Genomic DNA, 23,751 nt, shown 5'->3' with positions numbered 1-23,751 from the left:
AGTGTAACTATTGTTGTAAAGATTACGCATATGATAGTAACACTTGTGGAACTAGTACTTTATGGAAGCAGTTAAGAAATAAATGTAAAAAGCACCTATATAAAGAAGAAGAAAATGACAGACCACTCTAACTCTCATACCTTCAAATGATGGGAAAGCAGTCAATGTTAGTAATTTTGTGATGACATTGTTTGGCCAAGAAACGTGTAGACTAGCATGCGCTAAGATGATAGTTATAAATGAGTTGTCGTTCAAATTTGTTGAGACAGAGGGTTTTAGACACTTTTGTTGTGTTTCATGTCCTAAGTTCGATGTTCCATCGAGAGTCACAATCGTTAGAGATGTATATCAATTTTATCTTGAGGAGAAAAAAAAAATTGAAATCATTTTTCGTTAAAAGCTCTCAAAGAGTTTGTCTTACCACCGACATATGGAATTCGCTACAAAATGTGAACTACATGGTCATCACAACACATTTTATTGATTCTGAATGGGTTTTGCATAAGAGGATTTTGAGTTTTTGTCAAGTTGCTAATCATAAGGAGGAGACTATTCGGAAGGTGATTGAGAGTTGTTTGTTGGAATGAGGGATTTAAAATTTTTTTCCATCACCGTTGATAATGCAAGTTCTAATGATGTAGCTATTTCTTATGTTAAAGAAGACTCAAAAGTTGGAAATCGGTTATTTTAGATGGAGATCTATTATACACGAGGTGTTGTACCCACATTATTAATCTTATTGTGAATGATGGACTTACAGATATGTACGATTCTGTTGCCAGTATTCGTAATGCCGTGAGATATGTTCAATCATCACCTAGGAGAATGGAAAAATTTAAAGCTTATGTGAAACAAAAAATTCAGTGTAAGGCTCTTGTTTGTTTAGACATGGTAACTAGGTGGAATTCTACTTATTTAATCCTTGAACATGCAATTAAATTTGAGAAAGCTTTTAGAACTTTAGAGGAGGGGAATGAGGACTCAGATTTTGTTGATTACTTCAAAGAAGATGAATTGGGCCCCCAAGTACATCTGATTGGTTTACTGTAGGTGTGTTTATTAAGTTTTTAAAAATGTCTTATGAAACCACCACAACGATAAGTAGATCTTCATATGTGACTTCTAATGTTGGTTATAAGGAAATTAATAAAATTTAGTTTGCTTTCAACAAATGGAGCAACAATACCAACTCTATTCTAAGTATGGTGGCTATGAATATGAAGACAAAGTTTGATAAGGATTGGGGTTCACTTGAAAAAATGAATAAATTGATGTTTGTGGCTATGGTGATTGATCCTCGGTACAAGTTAGAGTACTTGAATTATTGTCTTTCCAATGTTTATGACAGTGATGTGGTTAAGGATATGGTTGAGAGTGTAAAATTATATTTGTATCATCTATATGACTTTTACAAATCACATAACACTTCACCTCGAGATAGTCATAGTATTAATGATTTTAACAATCAAATACTGTTACTATAAATGAAGATGATCATGGGGTAGACGAAGAAATAGATGATCCGTGGATAACTTTTAAGAGATTGAGAGAGAAGAAAGTTAATGATTTGACTTCTTATTTGTCTTACGATGATATAGAAGATAAAGATGATTTTGAGATATTGTATTGGTGAAAAATGAATGGCTACACATATGCCATTTTATATAAAAAAAATGTTCGAGATGTTTTGGCACTTCTGATATCTATAGTCGCTTTTGAATATACGAGGATTCTTGATTCTTTCGAAGTCCTTTGATTCCAAAAACAGTGAAGGCCTTGATATATACATAAAATTGGATTCGTGGTGGCTCGGTGTTACTACATCTCAATCCACAACTTGAAGAATTAGAGGCTTGTGAAAATATTAAGTCAGGTAATTAAATGAATTTTTTATTGTACATATCTAATATGTATTATGCTCAAATAATTAATATACTTAATTTTGCATGATTTGTTTTGTAGAGGGTCTATCATCCTCTCCTGTTTTGAAATAAGGAATTGGATTTGCAGCATAATGATGATTTTAATAGTAAGTTTTATTATCATAAGATCAAATATTATTATGTAATTTTCTCAGGCATTGAGAAGTGAAAAGACCAAAGACGAAGAAGAAAACCCACTCAAGTCATTCATCATACCTCATGGTGCTTTTGAATGATTTTATTGACTTTGAATTTTATGTAATAGGCTAATAGTTATTATTAAACTTGGACTTTTTGTTTCTATTTTAAATGATTTTGAATATAGACTTTGAATATTTTGAGTATTTGAACTTGAACATTTGAATTATTTAAGTTTGTTTATTTTGAAGTTTATATTGAATTTATGGAATTTTTTTTTAAAATAATGTTTTTTTAATAAATAATGACAAAAATAGAGTTGGGGGGAAAGTATTTCAAAAAATAGGTGTTTAAATCGTGTACCGGGTACACGATTACCCTAAGTCGTGTACCGGGTACACGACTTCCACGCCTTAAAAGCTCACCCCGAACCCTTCTTCTTTCTCACCGAAACGCTATTGTTTTTCCTCACTACCGCTTATAATCGTTTTCCCTCACCGAAACCATTGATTCCTCCTTTCTACCTACCAAAATCTTGTTGATTTTCCTCACCGAAACCTCTATTCACCGAAATCTTCCAAAATTTTGATTTTACTCGACTTTTAATCCTCCATTTGATCCTCACCGAATCCTCCATTTTAGCGGTCGTGTTGCTCGATTTTCCTACATTTTTTGCTGTCGAATTTTGCTCGGTATATTTCTTTCTCCAATTGGGCTGATATGTATTTATATGTATGTTTTTGCATGTTTTTGGGCCGAATTTTGCTTGGTATATTTCTACATTTTTGTTTAGTTTATGTATGTATAGTTTATATATAGTTTATGTACGTATAGTTTATATATAGTTTATGTATAGTGTATTATATAGTTTATGTAAAGTTTATGTTGTATAGTTTTGTGTATGATTTAGTTTATATATAGTTTGTGTGATTTAGTTTATGTATAGTTGATGTATGATTTAGTTTATGTATGTTTTTGGGCTGATCTTACATTTTTTTTTATTTGTTTGTATTGATTTAAACATAGAAATCTTATATGTATAGCTTATGTATGATTTAGTTTATGTATGATTGATTTATACTTAGAAAACTTAGAGCACTTAGAAATTAGAGTTTGTTGAGTTGACATATTAACATATTTTTTGTCAACTATAACAGTTGAAAAAAACATAATAAATATGTCGATGCATCTTGAAGATTTAGTAATTCTTGAACCTGGAAATGATGGAGATAGTGACATTGACGTTGAAGTGGATGAATTATTTGGAAACGACGGTAGTGGTGAACAAGATCTTGAGTTGGTACCATCGGAAATGTTCAATCAAATAGATTGAGAAATGACAAATTCAATGTGTAAACTAGAATCTACTTTGGAAGAAAGGAATGTAGGAGTAGATAACTGTAGTTTAATACAAAAGGGAATGTTGTTTAATACCAAAGAAGATTTACAGCTTGCAGTAAAAAAATATTGTGTGACATAACAATACGAAATTTTCGTAGTAGAATCAAATCAAGATCTTTGGTATGTTAAATGTAAATTCTGGAGTGATGGTTGTGCTTGGAGGCTACGAGCATGTTGGCACAAAACTTATGGGATGTTTGAAATCACAAAACTTAAAGGAGAACACTCATGTTTGTTTTCAGAGTTGACACGGGATCATTCACAGTTGGATTCAAATTTCATGAGTATCGAAATTCAGAATTTAGTTAGAGCTAATCTTGGAGTACCTGTGGCCCTACTTCAAAAAGCCATTAAAAGACGATATGGCTATAATTGCTGTGTTTGGCGATTGGGAGAAATCATATTCAGAGTTTCTGTATTAGCTGAGTGTTGTTATTCATTACAACCCAGGAATACGAATAGACTGGTATTTCCTTCCCTCTGATGTGCCAGGTACGACTATTTTTGGACGGGTTTTTTGGTCTTTTGGTCTGAGAAGGGTTCAACCATTATAGGCCATAATCCAGATTGATGGAACTCGTCTATACGGAAAGTATAAGGGGAAATTATTGACAGCCTTATCTGTTGATGCAAATAGACATATATTTCCCCTTACTTTTGCTATCGTAGAAGGTGAGAATTCGTCCAGTTGGTCATGGTTTTAGTGGGCATTGCGTGAATATGTTACCCACAGAGAGGTTATTTGCTTGATTTCTAACAGACATAAGGGCATTCTTGCTGCAATTAATAATGAAGAAATTGGTTGGAGTGAACCCAGAGCGTACCACCGATATTGTTTTCGCCATGTTGTCAGTAATTTCAATACAACATACAAATCGAAACAACTAAAAAATTTGGTGTTTAAGGCCAGAAATCAACACCAAAGGTGTAAGTTCAGTCGGTGCATGAAATTATTGAAACAATTGCACCCTTAATGTCTTGAATTTTTTTTCAGACATTGACTTAGAAAAATGGACACAGTCACATGACGGTGGGTACTGCTATGTGTGGATGACCAGCAATGCAGCTGAATCCATGAACGACATTTTTAAAGGTGCTAGAATGTTACCCATTACTTCTTTGGTTAGGCTAACATTCTATCGCACAATATTGTATTTTGAACGTCGGAGACAAGAAATCAGTGAAGCACTCGATTGTGGGGACATATATACAGAATATGCCCTAAAGAAACTAAAAAGGTGAGAAAAACGAGCATCGGAACATACGGTGACATCCATTGACAGGGAAAGTCAAACTTTCAAAGTACAAACTGGCATAAGTATGATTTTTCCCTACAAAGACAACACACCCAAGTTTTAAGCTTGAAAGAAGAGACATGTTCTTACAATAAATGGAAATCATTCAAGATTCCATGCTCTCATTTAATTGTAGTTTGTAATTACATGCATATGACATACCTACCACTTGTTGATGAATGCTACAAATTGTCCAATTTCAAACGTTGTTATGAAGGCCGCTTCCATCGAATTCAACACCCAGATTATTGGCCAGAATTATCATTTACAGAAGTTCGTCTAAATGCGGATTTACTCAGAGAACAAGGTCGGCCAAAAAGTACGCGAATTCATAATGAAATGGATTGGAGAGAAGCAAGCCAAAAAGTGCGATGTACAATTTGTAAAAGAGAAGAACATAACAGACGCACTTGTCCACACTGTACACTAGGTGCTTCATCATTTTCGGGTCATTAGGATTTTTTTTTTTTTTTTTTTACTTGTATATTTCATGTATTTATAATTTTCATATAATTGTATATTTCATGTATTTGTATTCTTTATATATTTATAATTTTCGTGTAATTGTATATTTCATGTATTTGTATTCTTTATATATTTATAATGAGTTTATGAAATTAATTTATTTAATAAACTTATTTTATGTAATTGTATTTTCTTATGTACTTTTTATGTATCTTTTATGTTGTCGATTCTATTATATAATATAATTTGAATTTTTTAAGTAATGGAGCCTAGTCCTTCTAATCCTGTACAATTGTACCAACAAAACACGCATCGTTCACAGACAGTATGGGATAGTTCTTCCACTATAGTGTTGAGCTGTCGGATGAGGGAGGCGACTGTACAAAGTACTATCCCATTTGATCATCGCATTATTCCATATGTTCAGGAGGCAAGTTTTCTTGGGGTTGCACAGATTGATTTCATCTAGCTTGATTGACACCTGATTACTGCTCTAATTGAGCGTTGGAGACCAGAGACCCACATATTTCACCTGCCCTGTGGGGAATGCACTATTACGCTGCAGGATGTTGCCGTACAATTTGGGTTAAGAGTGGACGAGCAACTATTGACAGGCTCACTACAGTATGACTGGAAGAACGTTTGTGAAGAGCTGTTAGGCATTCTACCAGAGGATCTGAAGGGATCAAGATTGAGTATCCCTTGGTTGGCGTCCCAGTTTCCCGAATTACCTCCCGATGCCGACAACATCAGCGTACGTAGGTACGCACGAGCATACATCCTGCAGCTTATTAGAGAATTTTTATTTGCCGACAAGTCAAATACTCTGGTGCATCTTATGTTCCTCCCATTATTGTTTGATTTCAAGCATGCTGGTATGTACTCGTGGAGTGGTGCATGTCTTGCATGGTTGTACAGAGAACTTTGTCGGGTTTCCAATACATAAGCATTGGAAATAGCGAGGCCACTGATACTATTACAAGTATGGGCTTATAATCGATTTTCAATTATAGCACCACAGGTCCAACTACAGGATCCAGATCATTGTTCGCTTAGTGTCAGGTATTATTTTATTTATACATTTATTTCATTACCATTTTATGTAAGAATATAAATTAATTGTATTTTTTATAATTTTAGATGGAGTGGTGTATTAGCTACCTCTGAACAGTTAGCAAATATGTTGCTCGTGTACAGAAAAACATTTGATATGCTGACGCCCAATCAGGTAGTAAATATGTATATAAATGAATATTTCAAAAAATTTATATGTATACTTATTATTATTATTATTATTTTTTGTCAGGTTATTTGGACGCCATATTCACATATTTGGTCATTCTTATATGATTATTGTCGTGATGGTGAAGACATCTAGTTGACTGTTAGCCCTTTTATATGCTTCCATATAGTAGAGTGGCATCATCAAGATCGTGTGCTGAGACAGTTCGGTATGCGACAAGCGATACCTTCGTTGTCCTATACACTCCCAAAACTACACCAGATCGATTTAAGAGGTAAGCACGACCAAGACTGGCTTTGAATCCATGCAGAGTATTTATCCTATTGGCATGGACGACGTGATCGTTGTGCACAGGGAGAATTAACAGATGGGCCAGCTGTATCAGACGACTACTTTCCCTGGTACAATTCGATCACGAGACGATTTATCTCACCAGACGGCGCTTACTATTACTGCATGGTAAGAGATTTCAAATAAGACATTTTTCATATATAATAATATGAATATTGTTTAATATTTTTTTTATTCTACTGAATAATTTGATCGGCGATGTTCAACAATATTCAGTGCAGAACAAACTACCAGAATTGGGTTCAATGTGTCAGCAGACATCGATCAACGTAGAAAGTATTATTCAATAAACAAGACGACTCAATGTTGCTGACATCGATCGAAGACGTATTCGTCGTAGACGACAGTGACAATGAGGTGAACCTAATTTAGAGGGACATGAAGACAACCCACCTGAGGAGTAAGGGCCAGGAGGTCGTTTTTAAATCCCACACTGTATCATTTTCAAATTGCAAATCTCAAAATAACTAATTGTAAACATTCTTTAATATCATGGTTTTTTTTTTGTTTTTTTGTTTTTTAATTATGAGTGCAAGATGTTTTCATTGTAGATTAAATATATAATTAAGTTTAACAATTAAAAAAAAATTATAGCAACAACGAAGGAATTTAGTTTTAACAATTAATTTTAAAAAAAAGAAAAAAAAAATTATAAGCGAATTGTGTACCGGGTACATGAGTTCGCTTGACCGGTCAACCAGTCAACTGACTGGATTAAATGGTACTCGTGTACCGGGTACACGAGTATGCCACATGGAAATCGTGTACCTATCATAAATCTGTCAATACTTCCCAAAACACTTATTTTTTAAAATACTTCCCCCAACCCTATTTTTGTCATTATTTATTAAAAAAAACATTATTTGAAAAAAATTCAATTTATGGTGGTTGTATTTTAATGTAAATGCTAAAATTTCGCATACATTACATGTTTTTTATTATTAAATTTTTATTAATTATGTAATATATTTAGAATTAGTTCAAACTGTTCAATAGAAAAGGGAGTAACGAACAAAAAAAAGTCAAAATTCAAAATAATTAAAAAAAAGAAACGGTGACCCAATCTAAAAAATTTGGGTTGAGCCTTCAAAAATGAATCGATAGGACTCATTATTAGCCAATTCGAATTTTCGAGTTGGTCCACAAAATTCCTCCAACCCGGCCATGTATACCCTTAACGGAAATTAACTCAAAAATCAATATCGAACAAAATGTAATCGATAGGCCGGGGCCTCATGGGCCCGTACTCAACAGTGAGTTGGGCTTCATTATTGATTCTGGGCTGGGCCTTGCAGGCTCTACAGTTCCAAGTCTCCAATCTATCGGTTATCTTGTCGTCTGTCGATTGGTGGCTGGATCGGCGAAGAAAGACGGGCGTTCAATTCGATTGTTCTCTCTTCCTCTGTGGTTCACTATTTCCATCGACCACGAGCCACCACCAGCTTTTCCCGCTCTTTCGTAACTTCATTGGCGTTCTTTCTTCTCGTTCATCCGTGAAATCTCATCTGCTGTGCTTCGGTTCCCTTTTTGTAAGAAATTGGAGAACATTTTGATCAGAGGTTAGGGATTTCCTTTTGTGTAAAAGCATTTGAGTGTGGTTTTATTCATTTAGGTTTATATATGTATGTTCTCTTAACCCTGCAAATTGAAAATTTGATATTCAGCTATTCTTCAACTTGGTGCTGAATTGATTACGACCAGGGAGGCTTTATAAATCTTCTAGCGAAGCTTAGAAAATGGTCAGTAACTTTTTTTCTTTTGCTTGCATTCATGTTACGTTTAGGTTTCAGCACTTTCTTTTGTATGCCGGTTAAGTTTAGTTGCTATGTTTTTGAATGTAAACTCTAACTGACTTGTTTATTTTATACTTTCATTAGGCTTTTCAACTTGGTACGGTGCAGAATCTATCTTGTTTATTAATTTTCAGTTTCTTTTCTTGGGTTTTGTAGGCTACTTTGGCTGATTCTTTTCTAGCAGATCTTGATGAACTCTCTGATGAAGATAATTTTGTGGTTAGTAAATGCTCTTTACTTATCCGTGGAAATGAAGTCATATTTATGTTGGTTGGTAGTAGTGTGAATCCATCTATCTTATATTTTGAGGCAATAGTTATTGGATTTTTACAGGCTAAAGAAGATGCTGATGCCGAAAATATGGAAGAGGATATTGATGGGGACCTTGCCGACCTAGAAAGCCTAAATTATGATGATCTGGATAGCGTATCAAAATTGCAGCAAACACAGAGATACAACGATATTATGCAGGTTAGTTCACATGAAAGTTTCCTTGTTGGCCTCGGTTTGGCTTGGACAGAAAGGGGTTAAAAGAGAGCCAATGAACACATTTGATCCTTGGTTTGTTGTCTATTATTCTAACCTTTTAGGGAGGGGGCGTTTGGGGTGTTGAGTTGGTTATTATAGTCCGTAGATATTATAGTTGGTGGGTTATAATAGTTAGGGTTTGGGGTGCGGACTATTTTAGTTTGGGTTATAATAGTTTGTATTTAAGGTGTAAACTATTTTTGTTTGGGTAGAAAATAGTAAACATTGTAGCAAAGAAGAAAATAGAAAATGAGTGACAAATAGTTAATACTGTAGGAAAAAAGGTTATGAAATAATATTTACTATACTTAATTATAGGTTATAAATAGTTGTATACATCACTATTATATTTGGTGCCCCAAACATGGAGTGGGCTATAATAACACCACTCCACCAACTTCTCGTTGGCGCCCCGACCCCAGTGAATGATAGGTTCTGGGTTACTGTATAATTATTGGATTTCTTGCAATTCATCTCCCCCTGAATAAATTTAAATTTGCGGTTTTTGAAAATATTTGGAAGTTATGATGCATTTTCTATTCTACTATTGGAAGTCATGATGTTTTTACAACTACAACTCCTCTCATTTAGATGTTTGATATTATTAGTGTTCATAAATGATGTTCACTATACTTCCCCCTTCCCCCATCTGTGCGGAAGTAATTTTGATGGGATTTGTTGGCATCTGAATTTACAGAAAGTGGAAGATGCATTGCGGACAGATTCCAATATCTCAAATCAGGGATTCGTTTTGGAAGATGATCCTGAGTACCAATTGATTGTAGAGTGTAACGCCTTGTCTGTGGATATTGAGAATGAAATTATTATTATTCACAATTTTATACGTGATAAATATCGACTGAAGTTTCCAGAGCTCGAATCACTTGTTCACCATCCAATCGATTATGCTCGAGTTGTTAAGAAGATTGGGAATGAAATGGATTTGACTCTTGTAGATTTAGAAGGGCTTTTACCCTCTGCTGTCATTATGGTTGTCTCTGTTACAGCATCTACCACAAGTGGAAAGCCACTTCCAGATGAAATTCTCCAGAAAACAATTGATGCATGTGATCGAGCTCTTGCTTTAGATTCGGCAAAGAAAATGGTCCTTAATTTTGTTGAAAGTAGAATGGGATTTATTGCACCAAATCTTTCAGCGATAGTTGGAAGTGCTGTTGCAGCAAAACTAATGGGAACTGCTGGTGGTCTTGCTGCTTTAGCTAAGATGCCTGCTTGCAATGTTCAGCTTCTTGGTGCAAAGAAAAAAAATCTTGCTGGGTTTTCCACAGCGACCTCACAATTTCGAGTAGGTTATATTGAGCAAACAGAGATATTCCAATCAACACCTCCTCCTTTGAAGATGCGTGCTTGTCGACTCATATCTGCAAAGTCAACACTCGCAGCACGGGTTGACTCCACCAGGGGGGATCCTACTGGGAAGACTGGTAGAGCCTTCAAAGATGAGATCCTTAAGAAAATTGAGAAGTGGCAAGAACCTCCACCTGCAAAACAACCAAAACCACTTCCGGTCCCTGATTCCGAACCCAAAAAGAAGAGAGGTGGCCGTCGATTAAGGAAGATGAAGGAAAGGTACTGTTATGCTACATTTTTCTTTCATCTCCTCTTCCTAATAGTAGAAGCCTTGATCTCATGCACTTTTCCCATTCATAGATTGATATTGTTTTCCTTGTCAGATATGCAACAACAGAGATGAGGAAGCTAGCTAACAGAATGCAGTTTGGGGTGCCTGAAGAGAGTTCTTTAGGTAAAGCATTCTTTCATTTCTGAATAGTCTGGATTGTTCAGATTGGTGTCTTGATTCTGCTACGTTTCATGTTACACTTTGGAATGAGATGCAATGTTCTGCCGTTGAACAAGCTTGAGTTGTCAAGTTGTCAGTCTTGAGTTTGTCCTTTTTCAGGAATGTTTCATATCCAAAGTATGTTCTGAATATCAGCCGTGTTTTGAAAATTGTTCTGAATGGAAAAAAAAAATGTTTGAAGCATTCTGCAGTAATATTCTGAATAAAGGTTTTTGTGGTGAGAGGTCCTAGCGAGGTTTCATGTTTCTCTTTGGGTTTCGATTTAGAAGACTTTTTGTAATTATTCCCTGGGCAATACCTTATTTAGTTGGAAACCCTTTCTCTATGGGGTTTTTGTAGGCGTGGTTTTTTGTATGCCCTTCTATTCTTTCAATTTTCTCCTCAATGAAAGCAGTTGGTTCTATCTTTAAAAAAAAAATCCTCTCTTAATTTTATTTCCTGAATAAGAGTACTCTTAATAAATATTTCACACTTTTCCCCTATGCAACAACAGGTGATGGATTGGGGGAAGGGTATGGAATGCTTGGTCAGGCTGGGAGTGGCAAGTTACGTGTATCTGCTGCTCAAAGCAAGCTTGCTGCAAAAGTTGTTAAGAAGTAAGTCAAGTCATTGAGCCGATCCTGATAATAATAATTATTACAAAGAAGGGGGAATGGGTATTTGTAGCCTATCATTTGCTTCGTTCTGTTTTCTTTTACTTATCTTCTTAAATTACATTCAGGTTCAAGGAAAAACGCTATGGAAGCAGTGGTGCTACATCCGGGCTGACCTCAAGTTTGGCATTTACTCCTGTACAAGTCAGTATTTTTTCTTTCCTCCTGGTCTCCTAATCTCCTCCTATGTTATCTAAATTCCTCGGAAGTAATTGTTCTTGTCACGACACTGCCTGGGTGCTTAATGTCAAGATTACAGAATTATTATCATCATCATCATCATTATTTTCTCTTTCAGGGAATTGAGCTGTCAAATCCTCAGGCCCATTTGAACCAGCTAGGCAGTGGAACCCAAAGCACCTACTTCTCCGAAACAGGAACATTTTCAAAGATTAGGAAAAACTGAGTCATTAGACCATCAGGCTTTATGTTTCGTGCTTGTGCTGTAAGCATACATGAATATGGCTATGATTATGCTTTGTAATTCAGTACTAAGATAGCCACAGGAATTTATGTTTCTATAATGCAAAGCTCTTCCTTTTCTGCTCCTTATTTTTTATTATGCTTTATCGTTTTTCGGCTTTAGTTGAGTTATTATTTAGAACATTGATTTTGCACAAAGCTTAGTTAACAAGATTACTACACTTTGATTAGCAGCGCACGCGCGTCAAGCATCCATGATTTGCCTCCATGCCTATCACGTGCGTCAAGCATCCATAATATGCCCCCATGCCCAGTCTCTTAATGTATTTCTCATTTCATCTAGGACAGGCTGCTTTGATTTCTCCGTAGCTGTCAGATCTGAGATCACATTGATTTGGGTGGTTTAAAAAGGAGGTGGGTTCTGTTGCATCTATGGAAGATGCTTCTGGCCTTGTGTAATTTAATATCTTTTAAATTTTATTTGACCAGGCGAATCTGGTAGTTGCCACATTGATTTAACTTCTTTATAGTTCATGTAGTGCTGTAACTTACAAAATACTCAATCTTACTGTATTATAAAAACTAATCTTCCATCTCCATGCAGTTTGTAAGCTCACGGGAGTAGCCCTTGAGAGCTTGGCGTTCCTGGAGAAGATTCTAGGAAGTCAAATTTAAAGCTTACCAGGACCTTGCTGGAAAATTCTTCCTTTTTTATGGCTCCGATGAAACTTTCGTGGAGGTTTGCTTCTCCCTTCAGTCATCGACCAGCATCTTTGTCTTTGATGTCAAAAACTCTAAACCGAAATGGCATTGCCATCACCACGAGAGATGTTTCTTGTCTTTGGCACATCTTTTTAGATAAAGTTATTTGCCTTGTCTTAGATCTGTCAAGTGGGATCCAGTTCGTGTATCTCTGACAGTGATTTTTTTACTTGTCCCATAGACCAAATAAGCCAGCGCCTTTGTTTCCCCATACACGGAAAGGGAAAGGAAAAAAGATTTTTTTTTCAAACAAAAGAAAAATACAAAAAACAAGAGAGAAGCACAAAGACAAACATCTTCCTTCTCTTTCCATCCCGTGTCTTACTTTGGAGGTTCCCTAACGTCTGCTGTACCAGACTACGATACCCATTTTCTTCCTAACTTAGAATTCACGATGAAAGAATCTTAGCAATAAGTAAAAAATTAGGAAAAGTACATCTATTTGCACTCCGGTGGTAGAACTCTGTATCTAGATGTATCTTTACAATAGGAGTAGAACATGAGCTTCCTCCTTGCCCAATCCATTGCATCTATTTGCTGCTGTGATAGCTTGATAAATTCTGGACCCTCCACGGTATCTGGGCTTGAGACATTGGTTTTGGAACCTGAAGGAACAGTGGCCGTTGGTGTTGATATACTTCCATTAATCTCCATTTCTTCAAAAGAAGCTACATATGGTGCATGCTTGTAGTCAACTGGGTATTTTCCTCCATGAGTTGCCCATTCTGAACCATCCCATATCGTGACGAAAACTGACATGGGTTTTGATGGATAAAAAGCTTCAGAATTTCGTAGCTCTCTGACTGGAATGTTATCCACCAGAAACCTGCTTGCATTTCGAGGCACCTTTTAGAAAACTAGGGAAATCCAAAGACCTGTTTTTGAAAACAATGATCCTGCCTTTTGGTTTGATTTTACTGATTGAATTTCATGCACTTACACTGTGTGATAGTTGTTCCAAATGATGGTGTAATCATGGTATTTCACGCTGGGATCAAACCAGAGGTAGAATTTCTCTTCTCTTCCAGTCTTAACGCTTCCATTGGCATAGATATTTGTTTGAATGACCCAATCTTTTCTCTTGTCATGTCCTAGCAGCTCTATGTCAATCTCGTCATGAGAATGGGGATAAACATCTGCATTAGACAACTGAACGCGGCCCCTGTCTCGTTAGTTATTCACCTTTTGGTAAGCCAAACAGAGAATGGTAAGGGGGAACAAAAAAGCTTACATAAAAGGCCACTACAACCCCTGAAGTGAGACCCGCTGGAAGCTTAATTGAAGCACTGAAGAATCCATAATGATACTTGTTTCTCGAGACCAGACCAGCACCTCCAAAAACGAGCAGAGAAAAAGTTATGAATGAAAATAGAGTTGGACCAAAAATAAATGCCAAGATCAAAAGATAAAATTTACCAGAAACTTTGTCAAGAGTGAGATCGACAGAGGACCCATTATTCCTCAGCTGGATATTTGAGGCCCCAAAAATCTTAGCAAAGCATTGATCGATTGAGACATGAGGAACGAGATCCGTCAAACGTGGAACACTCGGAGGTGTGTAATATCTAGCACAAGAAGGGACTGCAAATAATATGCACAAAAAGATGAAGCTCAAAAGGGGCAATTCCATTATTCCTCTGGAAAATCCCATCCTTATCACAGAGTTTGATGAGCTTGGATGTCCACAATTCAACGTTATATATTAGAAGTTTTTAAGACAAAAGGTAACAGAAGGATCTTTCTTAGTTGTTCAATAGCTGGCTGATGGCTCCTCTCTTCCTTCCTAGTATCTCTTTTTGGATAAAAAAGTTTAGGTATATTGTATGGAAAGAGGATCGAAAGTGTCACGTTCAGCTGATTTTCAACAAATTTGGCACTGCTTGTGGGGCTGTCTGCAAGGTGGGGCGACTGAGGAAGACATTTACTAATCTATTTTAATTTGCTTTCTTGACAGAAGGAACGGTTCATGAATTGAGCAATATTTTGGTGCATTTTAATATGCATCCATTTCACTTTCATTGTACACATAAAATAGTAATCAAAATATTTTAAGAAAGATTCTAAAAGAATTTATCACATGACAAATTATGATCAGACAATTTGATGAGATGTACAAATATGAGTATAGTCTGAATGTACTTAAGTGTATTCATTCATTAGTTTACTACTAGCTTTAGTTATGGACACACTCTAATAGGTCACAATTAAGTAAACCGACCATTTTCCACAAATATAAAAGAGACATTTGGAATCTCTCTTACAAAAAGCCATGATGAAAAAAATCACCAATTCTTTTATCTTATTATTGTCAAATTGGAGGCGATCAGTAGGAAGAAAGTGGTTAGACTTTGGGTAGACATAATAACGTGCCTTGCCATTGATTTTGTAGCTGGGAAGGATCGTGAGTTGTGGGATTTGGAGGTTGAAAGAAAGTGCGATCGACCAATCATTTTATTAATCAAATTCAAAGGGTATAGTTAAATTTAACTTTATTAATTAAGGGAATCTCTGATTGTGTACGTTGGATTGATTTAACTTTTACCCATTCCTTTTCTTTCTGGGTTAAGACAAACACCTGAGATCTCTAGTTACTGTGTTACAGATTGTGTTGGATAAATTAAAAGTAAGAAAAAAACAGAGAGAAAAAGAAAAGATGTGACTTTTGGAGAAGAGACTGAAATTTGCCATTTCACTGTCTCTTCATTCGCCAGAAGAGTCATAGCTGGATCTGAGAGAGAATTTGATGTGATTTGAATACGACATTGACAAGTAATATTATAAGGATTTACAAATTGCAACAGTACGACGCTATAGTTTTGTATGATTCTCACATTCATTCCTCATTTTTGTACGCATATTATTGTTTAAATATTCTTTTTATTTCCCACTTTGATTTACTTTGGTCTCTCTTTTACTTTCATTTTCGCTCAAGTACTACCATAAAATGATTATTTTGATTTATTCATTTCTACTTTTCTTATATTTTCAAGGGACCAAAATGATTAAATTCAAAAGTACACTGACCAAAGTAATATTTGAACTATTCTCACAGGTTGTTTAAGGCTTTAAAGATGCTCAAGAATTAAGGGGCCATTTAAGGTTTTAAGGATACTAAAAAATTAAGGATACTTGGGAATAAAAAGTCTAGAAATAAGATGAATGAAAAACAATAATGGCCGTATTTGGTTATGATAATGTTATCAGAATTTTATGGTAATAAATCATCTTTGTATTTAATTTAAAAATTAATCATGGATACCTCGATGAAATTTTAATAGATTAATTGATGAACAATAACTTCGATTCAAAGTTTTTAAGCGAAATTTATTTAACAAACAAATTATAATATTAATTACAAGTATTTGTAAAGTGAGTTATTTATAATTAAATTTACTTGATTACATAATTTGATATATCAATTTGATGAATTTATATAATTATTATGTATTAATTAATAAAATAATCAAAATTAATTTGAAAAGATGAATATAACATTTTGTGATTAAAAATTAATGAATTATAACTAATCAATGATAAACTAATTATAATCATAAAAAATAATATCGTAAAGTTTTAATCATAGTGATAATTAATTAACTACATATATAATATATTAATGAATTACTAGTATTAATGCATCGATTCTTTACAATTTATCATAATTAATTAATTAATTAGTTTACGAATATGGAGAAGTTAAATTCAAATATTACAATTTAAAATTTAACATGATTTTCTAAATTATAAATTTAATATTCATATATTAATTAATTTTAATAATATATAAAATAAAAAAATAAATTCATATATTAAAAGAGGAAAGAAAGTGGACATAAAAAAAAACCCACACTTTTGGATGGATATTAAGAATGCTTGAAAATAGCTTATTCTCATACCTAAAACTTCAGAATTTATACCAAATAAGGAGATGTGTATCCCTTACCCATTCCCATCTCAATTCCTTTAATTCAAACGCCCCCTCAAGGGGTGGTTTTGTTGGTAATGGTTTGAGTCTCTTGGTCATACTTATTTAGAGGTCTAAGTTTTGAATTTTTGAATGAATCTAATATAAAAAATTCTCGATATCTTTCAAATATTAGGAGAAGTTTAGACTCTCAGTGAATTGTACTTTATATAAAATAATATTTAAACTTACATAAATAGCTTAAAAATTATACACTATAGCACAATGGAATGAGTCCTTAAGATGGCTGGTATGTGAGTTTATTATGGTTAATTAAGTGTAATAACATATGAACTTGTTACGACTTAGAATTAATGTGTAGCAAGCATTCTTAGGTAAGCAAACTAGGTAGGGCTTCTTTAACTTTAAACTACATAAATGTATGAACCAAACTCTTCTTGAAATTTGTGCATGTTTTATTTTATTTAATAGTTTAAAGTATAGTAGAAAGGAAGAAAGAGTTGATAGTGACAACATAACCTATAATTGTTCATCTTAGATAAATCTTTGTGTGCTTTTTTTGGACCACCCAAAATGGGGAGAATCTATTAAGGGGCTAATTGGGCATGCCCCTTCAAACAATTACGTTCTATACGTTCATATATTGTTTTTCATTAAATATTTTTAAAAAATATCTAATAATATTGAATATATAAGGATATGTTTGGTAGAGAATCCATATTTTGTTTTATATTTTCATATTCATTAAAATTTATCAAATATGTGTTTGCCAGGTAACTTGAATTCTGTTTTTTAAAATTGTTTTTGGGTTTTGTGATCCAAACAATGCAAATTCTAAAAATAACATTTATATGTTTCTATTGTATCCATTTTAAATTTCAAAATAAAGAATTATATTAAACAAAAATAAAAATATTTAGAAATATAATATGTTAGGCTATAAACTCAATGCATGTTTTTTTAAAAAATATAATATGTATTATGTAATGTATTATAAATAATATAATACGGCAAAATATAATTATATAATTTTTTTAAAAATAAATTAGTAATAGTTTATTGTCAACTAAATATTAGTGAATGATAACTAATTTTATGATTTATAAATAGAAGTTTCTACATAGAATACCTAAAAATAAGGGTTATATTGAATGAATGAAAACCTAAGGCACAGAAGTCAAAATAGAAAGCCATTTTGTTTTTCCAAATTGGCATTTTAAAACAAAATAATTTGGATTGGACATCACCACTGGGAAACCTCCCTATTCTTGTTGGGAATTGAGGTATGGAGAATTGGGAGATTCTCTCTTTTGGGATTTGAGAATATCACAAAACAATTTTTTCTTGAAGAAGAAAAACACACAGAGAGCTTAAGAGCCTTTCTATGCCTATGCAAAAACAAAACCCTTTTGTTAGAGAGACGGATGGTGAGAGATGAATCCCACTTTTTCTCGTAGTTCCTTAAAATGGAGAGTTAATTTGTTTAATTTAAATAAAATAAATTTATTAAGTAAATCATATTTAATTAAATGATCATTTAAATCATATTTAGATGATTTCCTCTCACAAAACCTATAGTTTTAATGTGCATCTAATATACATTAATTTTAACCTATAGTTTTGATTTAACCAATTTAATTAAATTCAAAATTAAATAAAATAAATAATTAATTAATCATCTAATTAAATATTATATATTTAATTTAATTTTCTATTTGAATCATATTAAAAACCATTTCTCTCATTTAACCTATAGTTTTAATGCGCATCAAATGTACATTATTTTTAAACTATAGTTTTCAATATGAATTTTATTCATATTAAATTAATATTTGAACTCATTTCAAATATTTCGTTCTCTCATTTATTAATTTTGAATCATATCCAAAATTAATAATAAAGTCTAAAATTAAACTTTATATTAAAATGTATCAACATACATTAAAAAAATTCTCATTTATGAATTTGAACATTTCAAATTCAATTTAATGACAAATTACCTCAATACCCTTTACAAGCTAGGAAGGGGACCTAATGGACCTACAGATGTGAGATTAATTGGCTAAACTCATTGACCAAATTAATCAATATTTGTTAATTGTGGGTACACTCCCTAAACACCCACAACTGTACTCTTTTCACTACAGATATGTTTCTGTGTCCATGGGTATAGATCAATAACAACAAGTTAGTCTACCTACTGGGTCAAATTACCATTTTGCCCCTAGGTTACCTCTACATCCTTATGTACCAGTGCTCCTTTAATGAACAACCTGTTTATGATCCAACCATTAAACAGAAACTCGTCTCGAAGCAGTGAGAGGGTAGGGCCCTTTGTTCAAGTACTGGAGACACCGCTTAACGGACCACTCATCTACTTTAGGGGTGTCTTTCGACCGGTCATTAACCAAGGTCATATGCATCCCTAACATTTAGAGGTACATTTCGAGTGGAGACCTGAGGACACTCCCCAGTTAAGACAAACTACAAATCATCGATAACAAGAATCGTATTCAAGTTCGATTTCCACGTCGTGTAATTTTCGCTGGTTAATTTCTCGTTTTTAAGTAAAGCGATAATTGAGGAAGACATGCTAAAAAACAAACAAATAAACGACTGTTTTAGTTATCTTTGCCTTAACCCATCACATAGAACATCCAATCAGTTTAGCAAAACAAGGAAATTATAGAACCCTAAATAAATTATTGATTTGATTTTTCAACAATACTTTAGAGGTTTAGGACAACAGCCACCGAAGGGTGATCAATTATCCCTCTCCTGAATTGGGACTATCTCAGCTAATTACTAATTCCATAATAACTTTTATTCCTACAGCTCTTAGTTACTATTAATTTGGTCAATGATTCATTAACTTGTTTAATTCATCCGGTGTGACCCTTTCATTTTTGAATTTCAGAGGTACGCTTCACCAAGCTACCGTTAAGAAAGACAACAGTTGAAAATTAATCTAAGAAATCTTATCCATTTTTGGAGTTTGCGTTGTTCCGAAAACTATGATCAGGCCCTCCGAAGGGATGGTCGCTCTAGGACGACACGCAGATGGATCATAAGAATCTCACGGTGCTACCTAATGAAGGAGACCATAGAATATGTTGACACGTGACCTTCTCCCACTTACTCTGAACATTTCCCTTATTCACCTTGATATTGACCCATGCAAACACTTTCCGAAGGGAGGCCGCACCCAGGATGACACAAAGTCGAGCATGGATCTCAGGTGTGAACTCTTAGGGACGTGAGAGCGTAAAAATGATATATCTTATATACCATTTTCTCCTACTAAAATGTTCTAATGAATCTATCTAAGTCTATGCTTATTATAACTCTTCTAATAAGATCTTTATATTAAAGCTTTAGTGTATTAAACCATTTAATTTACCTAGTGACATTGCATGCTAATAGAACCTCGGTTAATTCAACTCAGGTTCTGATATAGTTTCTAGTTAGAAGGTGTTACGTAAATTGTCAACTTAAATACGTCCAGTCTAGACAGAATTGTATCGGTTGAATAACCTTAATCCTATTTATCATACTTAGTCAAATTTAAAACTATTTTAAAAGAAATTAAGTAATTATTATAATCTTATTAGAAATGTGATCTTAGGTCTAATTAATTTTAAAAAAATTTAAAATTAATATATTTTTCTTAAAATCCTATGTTTGCATACAACTCTTTGTTATAGGTTAATGGTTGCTAATCATTCATTTTTATAACTATTACAAATTTTAATGATTAGTCCTATAACATGATCAATATGATTTTAATTAATTAAAAATTATATTCTAATTAAAAAAATTAAACCATATTACATGCATTTCATGACTTTAATATAACCATTATATTAAGTTCTGGATGTGTCATGATCAATGCATATTAATTTTCAATTAAGTATCACACTGATATAATATTATGAATATAACTAATTATATTTTCTAATTAATATCATGCAACATGCTTCTCCAATTTCATATATTTAATATATCACATACATTAAATAAACCTTGAAATTATAAATTATGCATTTCATACCATACATTATAACACTTATAATATATATAAAAAAATTCATTAACATGCTTAACCTAAGGTGGAATTTATTTAAATGACATTCACAAAACATTTAAATAGCAAATGAACCTGCAATTTTAACCCCTAGAATAAAACAAAGCAGTAAACTACACTAATTTAGCTAATTTTATCCTAAAAAAACTTCTGCCGCTCTAGAACTGAACCAGACCAACCTGAACCGGCCTGAACCGAATCACTAACCTGCGAACAAAGCCAACCCGACCAAACTGGACCACCAACTGAACCACAGTCAAGGACCCGCTTTACTAACCCTAATTCTCTACATAATTGTGTAGAATGTAGAATGTCACAATTGTGATTTTTTGGCCAAATTGGTCTCAATTTCATGACACGAACCCTATTTTAGATATAGACTTGGAACGATTTACAACAATAATATCGAAAAAACACAGAGTCCTTTAAATTGATCATATCAAAATTGTAAATCTAAGGCCAAATATTACTAGAAACATTCAATTGCAAACCATAACATTCAATTGCAAACGATAACATTCAATTGCAAACGATAACATTCAGTAAATCCCACCAAACCAATGCAAAAAAAATTTAAATGGCCAAATTGGTAATACAACCCGACTCTGATACCAAGGGAAAGGATGAAAACCATAAGGTACAAAACACATAACCATTTCATTTTTCCAAATTGGCATTTTAAAACAAAACAATTTTGCATTGGAATAAAAAAATAATCGATTAAGCATGCAATTCCAAAATAATAATAATAATAATTATACAGGAGAAGAAACCCTACCTTGCAAAGCTTTTGACAATTCTGTAGAGATTGGGCACCACACGTGGAAACCTCCCTATTCTTACACAGCTACGTAGAATTGTAGGATTCTCTCTTTTGGAATTTAGGAATATCACATAACGATTTTTCTTTATTTTCTCATGAAAAAGAAAACACACAGAAAGCTTGAGAGCATTTATCTCCCTAAAAAACAAAACCCTTGTTAGAGAGACAGATGTTGAGAGAGGGAGAGAAAAATATGAGATTGATCCCATGTTTTCTCATAGCTTCCTAGACTTAATTTGTTTAAATTAAATTAAATTAAATTAAATTGAATAAATTAAATTTATTAATTTAATCATATTTAATTAAAAGAAAATTTAAATCATATTTAAATGATTTCCTCTCACATAACCTATAGTTTTAATGTGCATCTAATGTACATTAATTTTAACCTATAGTTTTGATTTAACCAATTTAATTAAATTCAAAATTAAATTAAATTAAAGTAAATAAAATAAAATAAAATAAAAAATTAATTCTTTAATTAATTAAACATCTAATTAAATATCACATATTTAATTTAATTTCCCATTTGAATCATATTAAAAAAACATTTCTCTTATTTAACCTATAGTTTTATTGCGCATCCAATGCACATTATTCTTAATCTATAGTTTTCAATATGAATCTTATTCATATTAAATTAATATTTGAATTCCTTTCAAACATTTCATTCTCTCATTTATTAATTTTGAATCATATCCAAAATTAATAACAAAGTCTAAAATTAAACTTTATATTAAAATGTATCAACATACATAAAATTCTCAATTCTGAATTTGAACATTTCAAATTCAATTTAATGACAAATTACCTCAATACTCTTTACAAACTAGGAAGGAGACCTAATGGACCTACAGATTAGAAGGTTCAATGATGTGAGATTAATTGGCTAAACTCATTAATTAAATTAATCAATATTCGTTAATTGTGGGTACACTCCACTAAAGATCCACAACTATACTCTTCTCACTACAGACATGTTTCTGTGTCTATGGATATAGACCAATAACAATAAGTTAGTCCTCCACGAATGTTTGTAACACAAGCTGGGTCAAATTACCATTTTACCCCTGAATTACCTCTACATTCTTAAGTACTAGTGCTTCTCTATTGAACAACCTATTTATAGTCCAACCATTAAACAAAAATCCTATCGAGTCATTGAGAGGATAGGGCCCTTTGTTCAAGTCCCGAAGACACCACTTAAGGGAACACTCATCTACTTACCCTGAAGTCGGGAAGAAGTGAAATCTATCTTGTATGATTATGTTCCCAGCTACCAACTCGGACTTATCCCCAAAATGCTAGGCATATTGAGTCGACGAACTGGCCACTCTCACCCATATAGATCAAAGGACAATCTCTCGTGAACAAGAGTTCATGATATACTCAAGAGTAAGACTAAGTTGCCTAGGTCATTCTATTGAAATAGAAACCTAACTAGTCAACGAAGTTACATCTAGTGGTTACTATTTTGCGGGCTGGTCTTGTGCAAACTCATTGCACAAGATACCCCTACTCGCGTGTCTCCTATACGAACGCGTTGGATCACTGTGTTTGTATCAAATACAAAGTGGGACGTATCTATAGTGTTACTAGGATAAGGTACCCAACCTTATCCCTATACTATAGACCATTTAATCTGTATCATGAACATTGATCCCTATATGTCTCTACATACAGTTCAAGACTCATAAGACAGCCTAGGATGTTAGTTTATAGGATTTTAGGATTAATAAGACAAAATTAAATAAAACATCAATAACACTTATTAACAAAAACATTAATAACTATTCATTAAAGACGGTCATTTAATTACATTCACTATCTACGAGTTTTAGGGCATAAGACCCAACATATATTACATTAATGTCTTGAACATTTCATTTTTTTTTTTTACAAAAAAAGGCCTATTGAACTTTGTTTTTTCACTAATGTCAGCAGTTATTTACAATTTAATCCTTGGCCCTACATGCAAATATATATATATATATATATATATATTATTCTCTCCCCCATGCATTTTCTCTCTCTCTATGAATACATTTCATATATTCTTTCTTCCCCATGATTCACGACCATTTTTTCTTCATTTCTATCTTTTCTCCTTCCCCTTCTGTCTG

The 23,751-nt window shown here is 33.2% G+C and overlaps 2 protein-coding genes across 3 annotated transcripts; one reads left to right on the top strand and one right to left on the bottom strand.

Annotated features, from left to right (window-relative positions):
• Positions 1-8,094: 8,094 nt before the first annotated feature.
• EMB1220 (pre-mRNA processing ribonucleoprotein binding region-containing protein) lies at positions 8,095-12,163 on the top strand. Of its 2 annotated transcripts, none has more exons than XM_039036355.2 (9): positions 8,095-8,374; positions 8,480-8,554; positions 8,765-8,827; positions 8,942-9,079; positions 9,834-10,726; positions 10,831-10,901; positions 11,452-11,554; positions 11,680-11,755; positions 11,910-12,163. In XM_039036355.2, the coding sequence occupies exons 2-9, from the start codon at positions 8,552-8,554 to the stop codon at positions 12,015-12,017; spliced, it is 1,455 nt and encodes a 484-aa protein (XP_038892283.1). In that variant the 5' UTR covers positions 8,095-8,374; positions 8,480-8,551; the 3' UTR covers positions 12,018-12,163. The 2 variants fall into 2 exon arrangements, with proteins under 2 accessions (XP_038892283.1, XP_038892284.1); XM_039036356.2 differs by having other exon boundaries at positions 8,120-8,374; positions 8,925-9,079.
• Positions 12,164-12,995: 832 nt separating this feature from the next.
• On the bottom strand, positions 12,996-14,757 carry XTH33 (xyloglucan:xyloglucosyl transferase 33). Its single transcript, XM_039036358.2, has 4 exons — positions 14,213-14,757; positions 14,028-14,128; positions 13,737-13,945; positions 12,996-13,622 (listed from the first exon to the last, which is right to left on the bottom strand). The coding sequence occupies exons 1-4, from the start codon at positions 14,445-14,447 to the stop codon at positions 13,235-13,237; spliced, it is 933 nt and encodes a 310-aa protein (XP_038892286.1). The 5' UTR covers positions 14,448-14,757; the 3' UTR covers positions 12,996-13,234.
• Positions 14,758-23,751: the final 8,994 nt, after the last annotated feature.

Source organism: Benincasa hispida, chromosome 7 (assembly GCF_027475165.1).
Source record: "Benincasa hispida cultivar pf3 chromosome 7, pf3_genome.v1.1, whole genome shotgun sequence".
NCBI classification, from domain to species: domain Eukaryota; kingdom Viridiplantae; phylum Streptophyta; class Magnoliopsida; order Cucurbitales; family Cucurbitaceae; genus Benincasa; species Benincasa hispida.
Note: the sequence above shows the minus strand (reverse complement) of the source record. Positions and strands in the feature narration are given on the sequence as shown.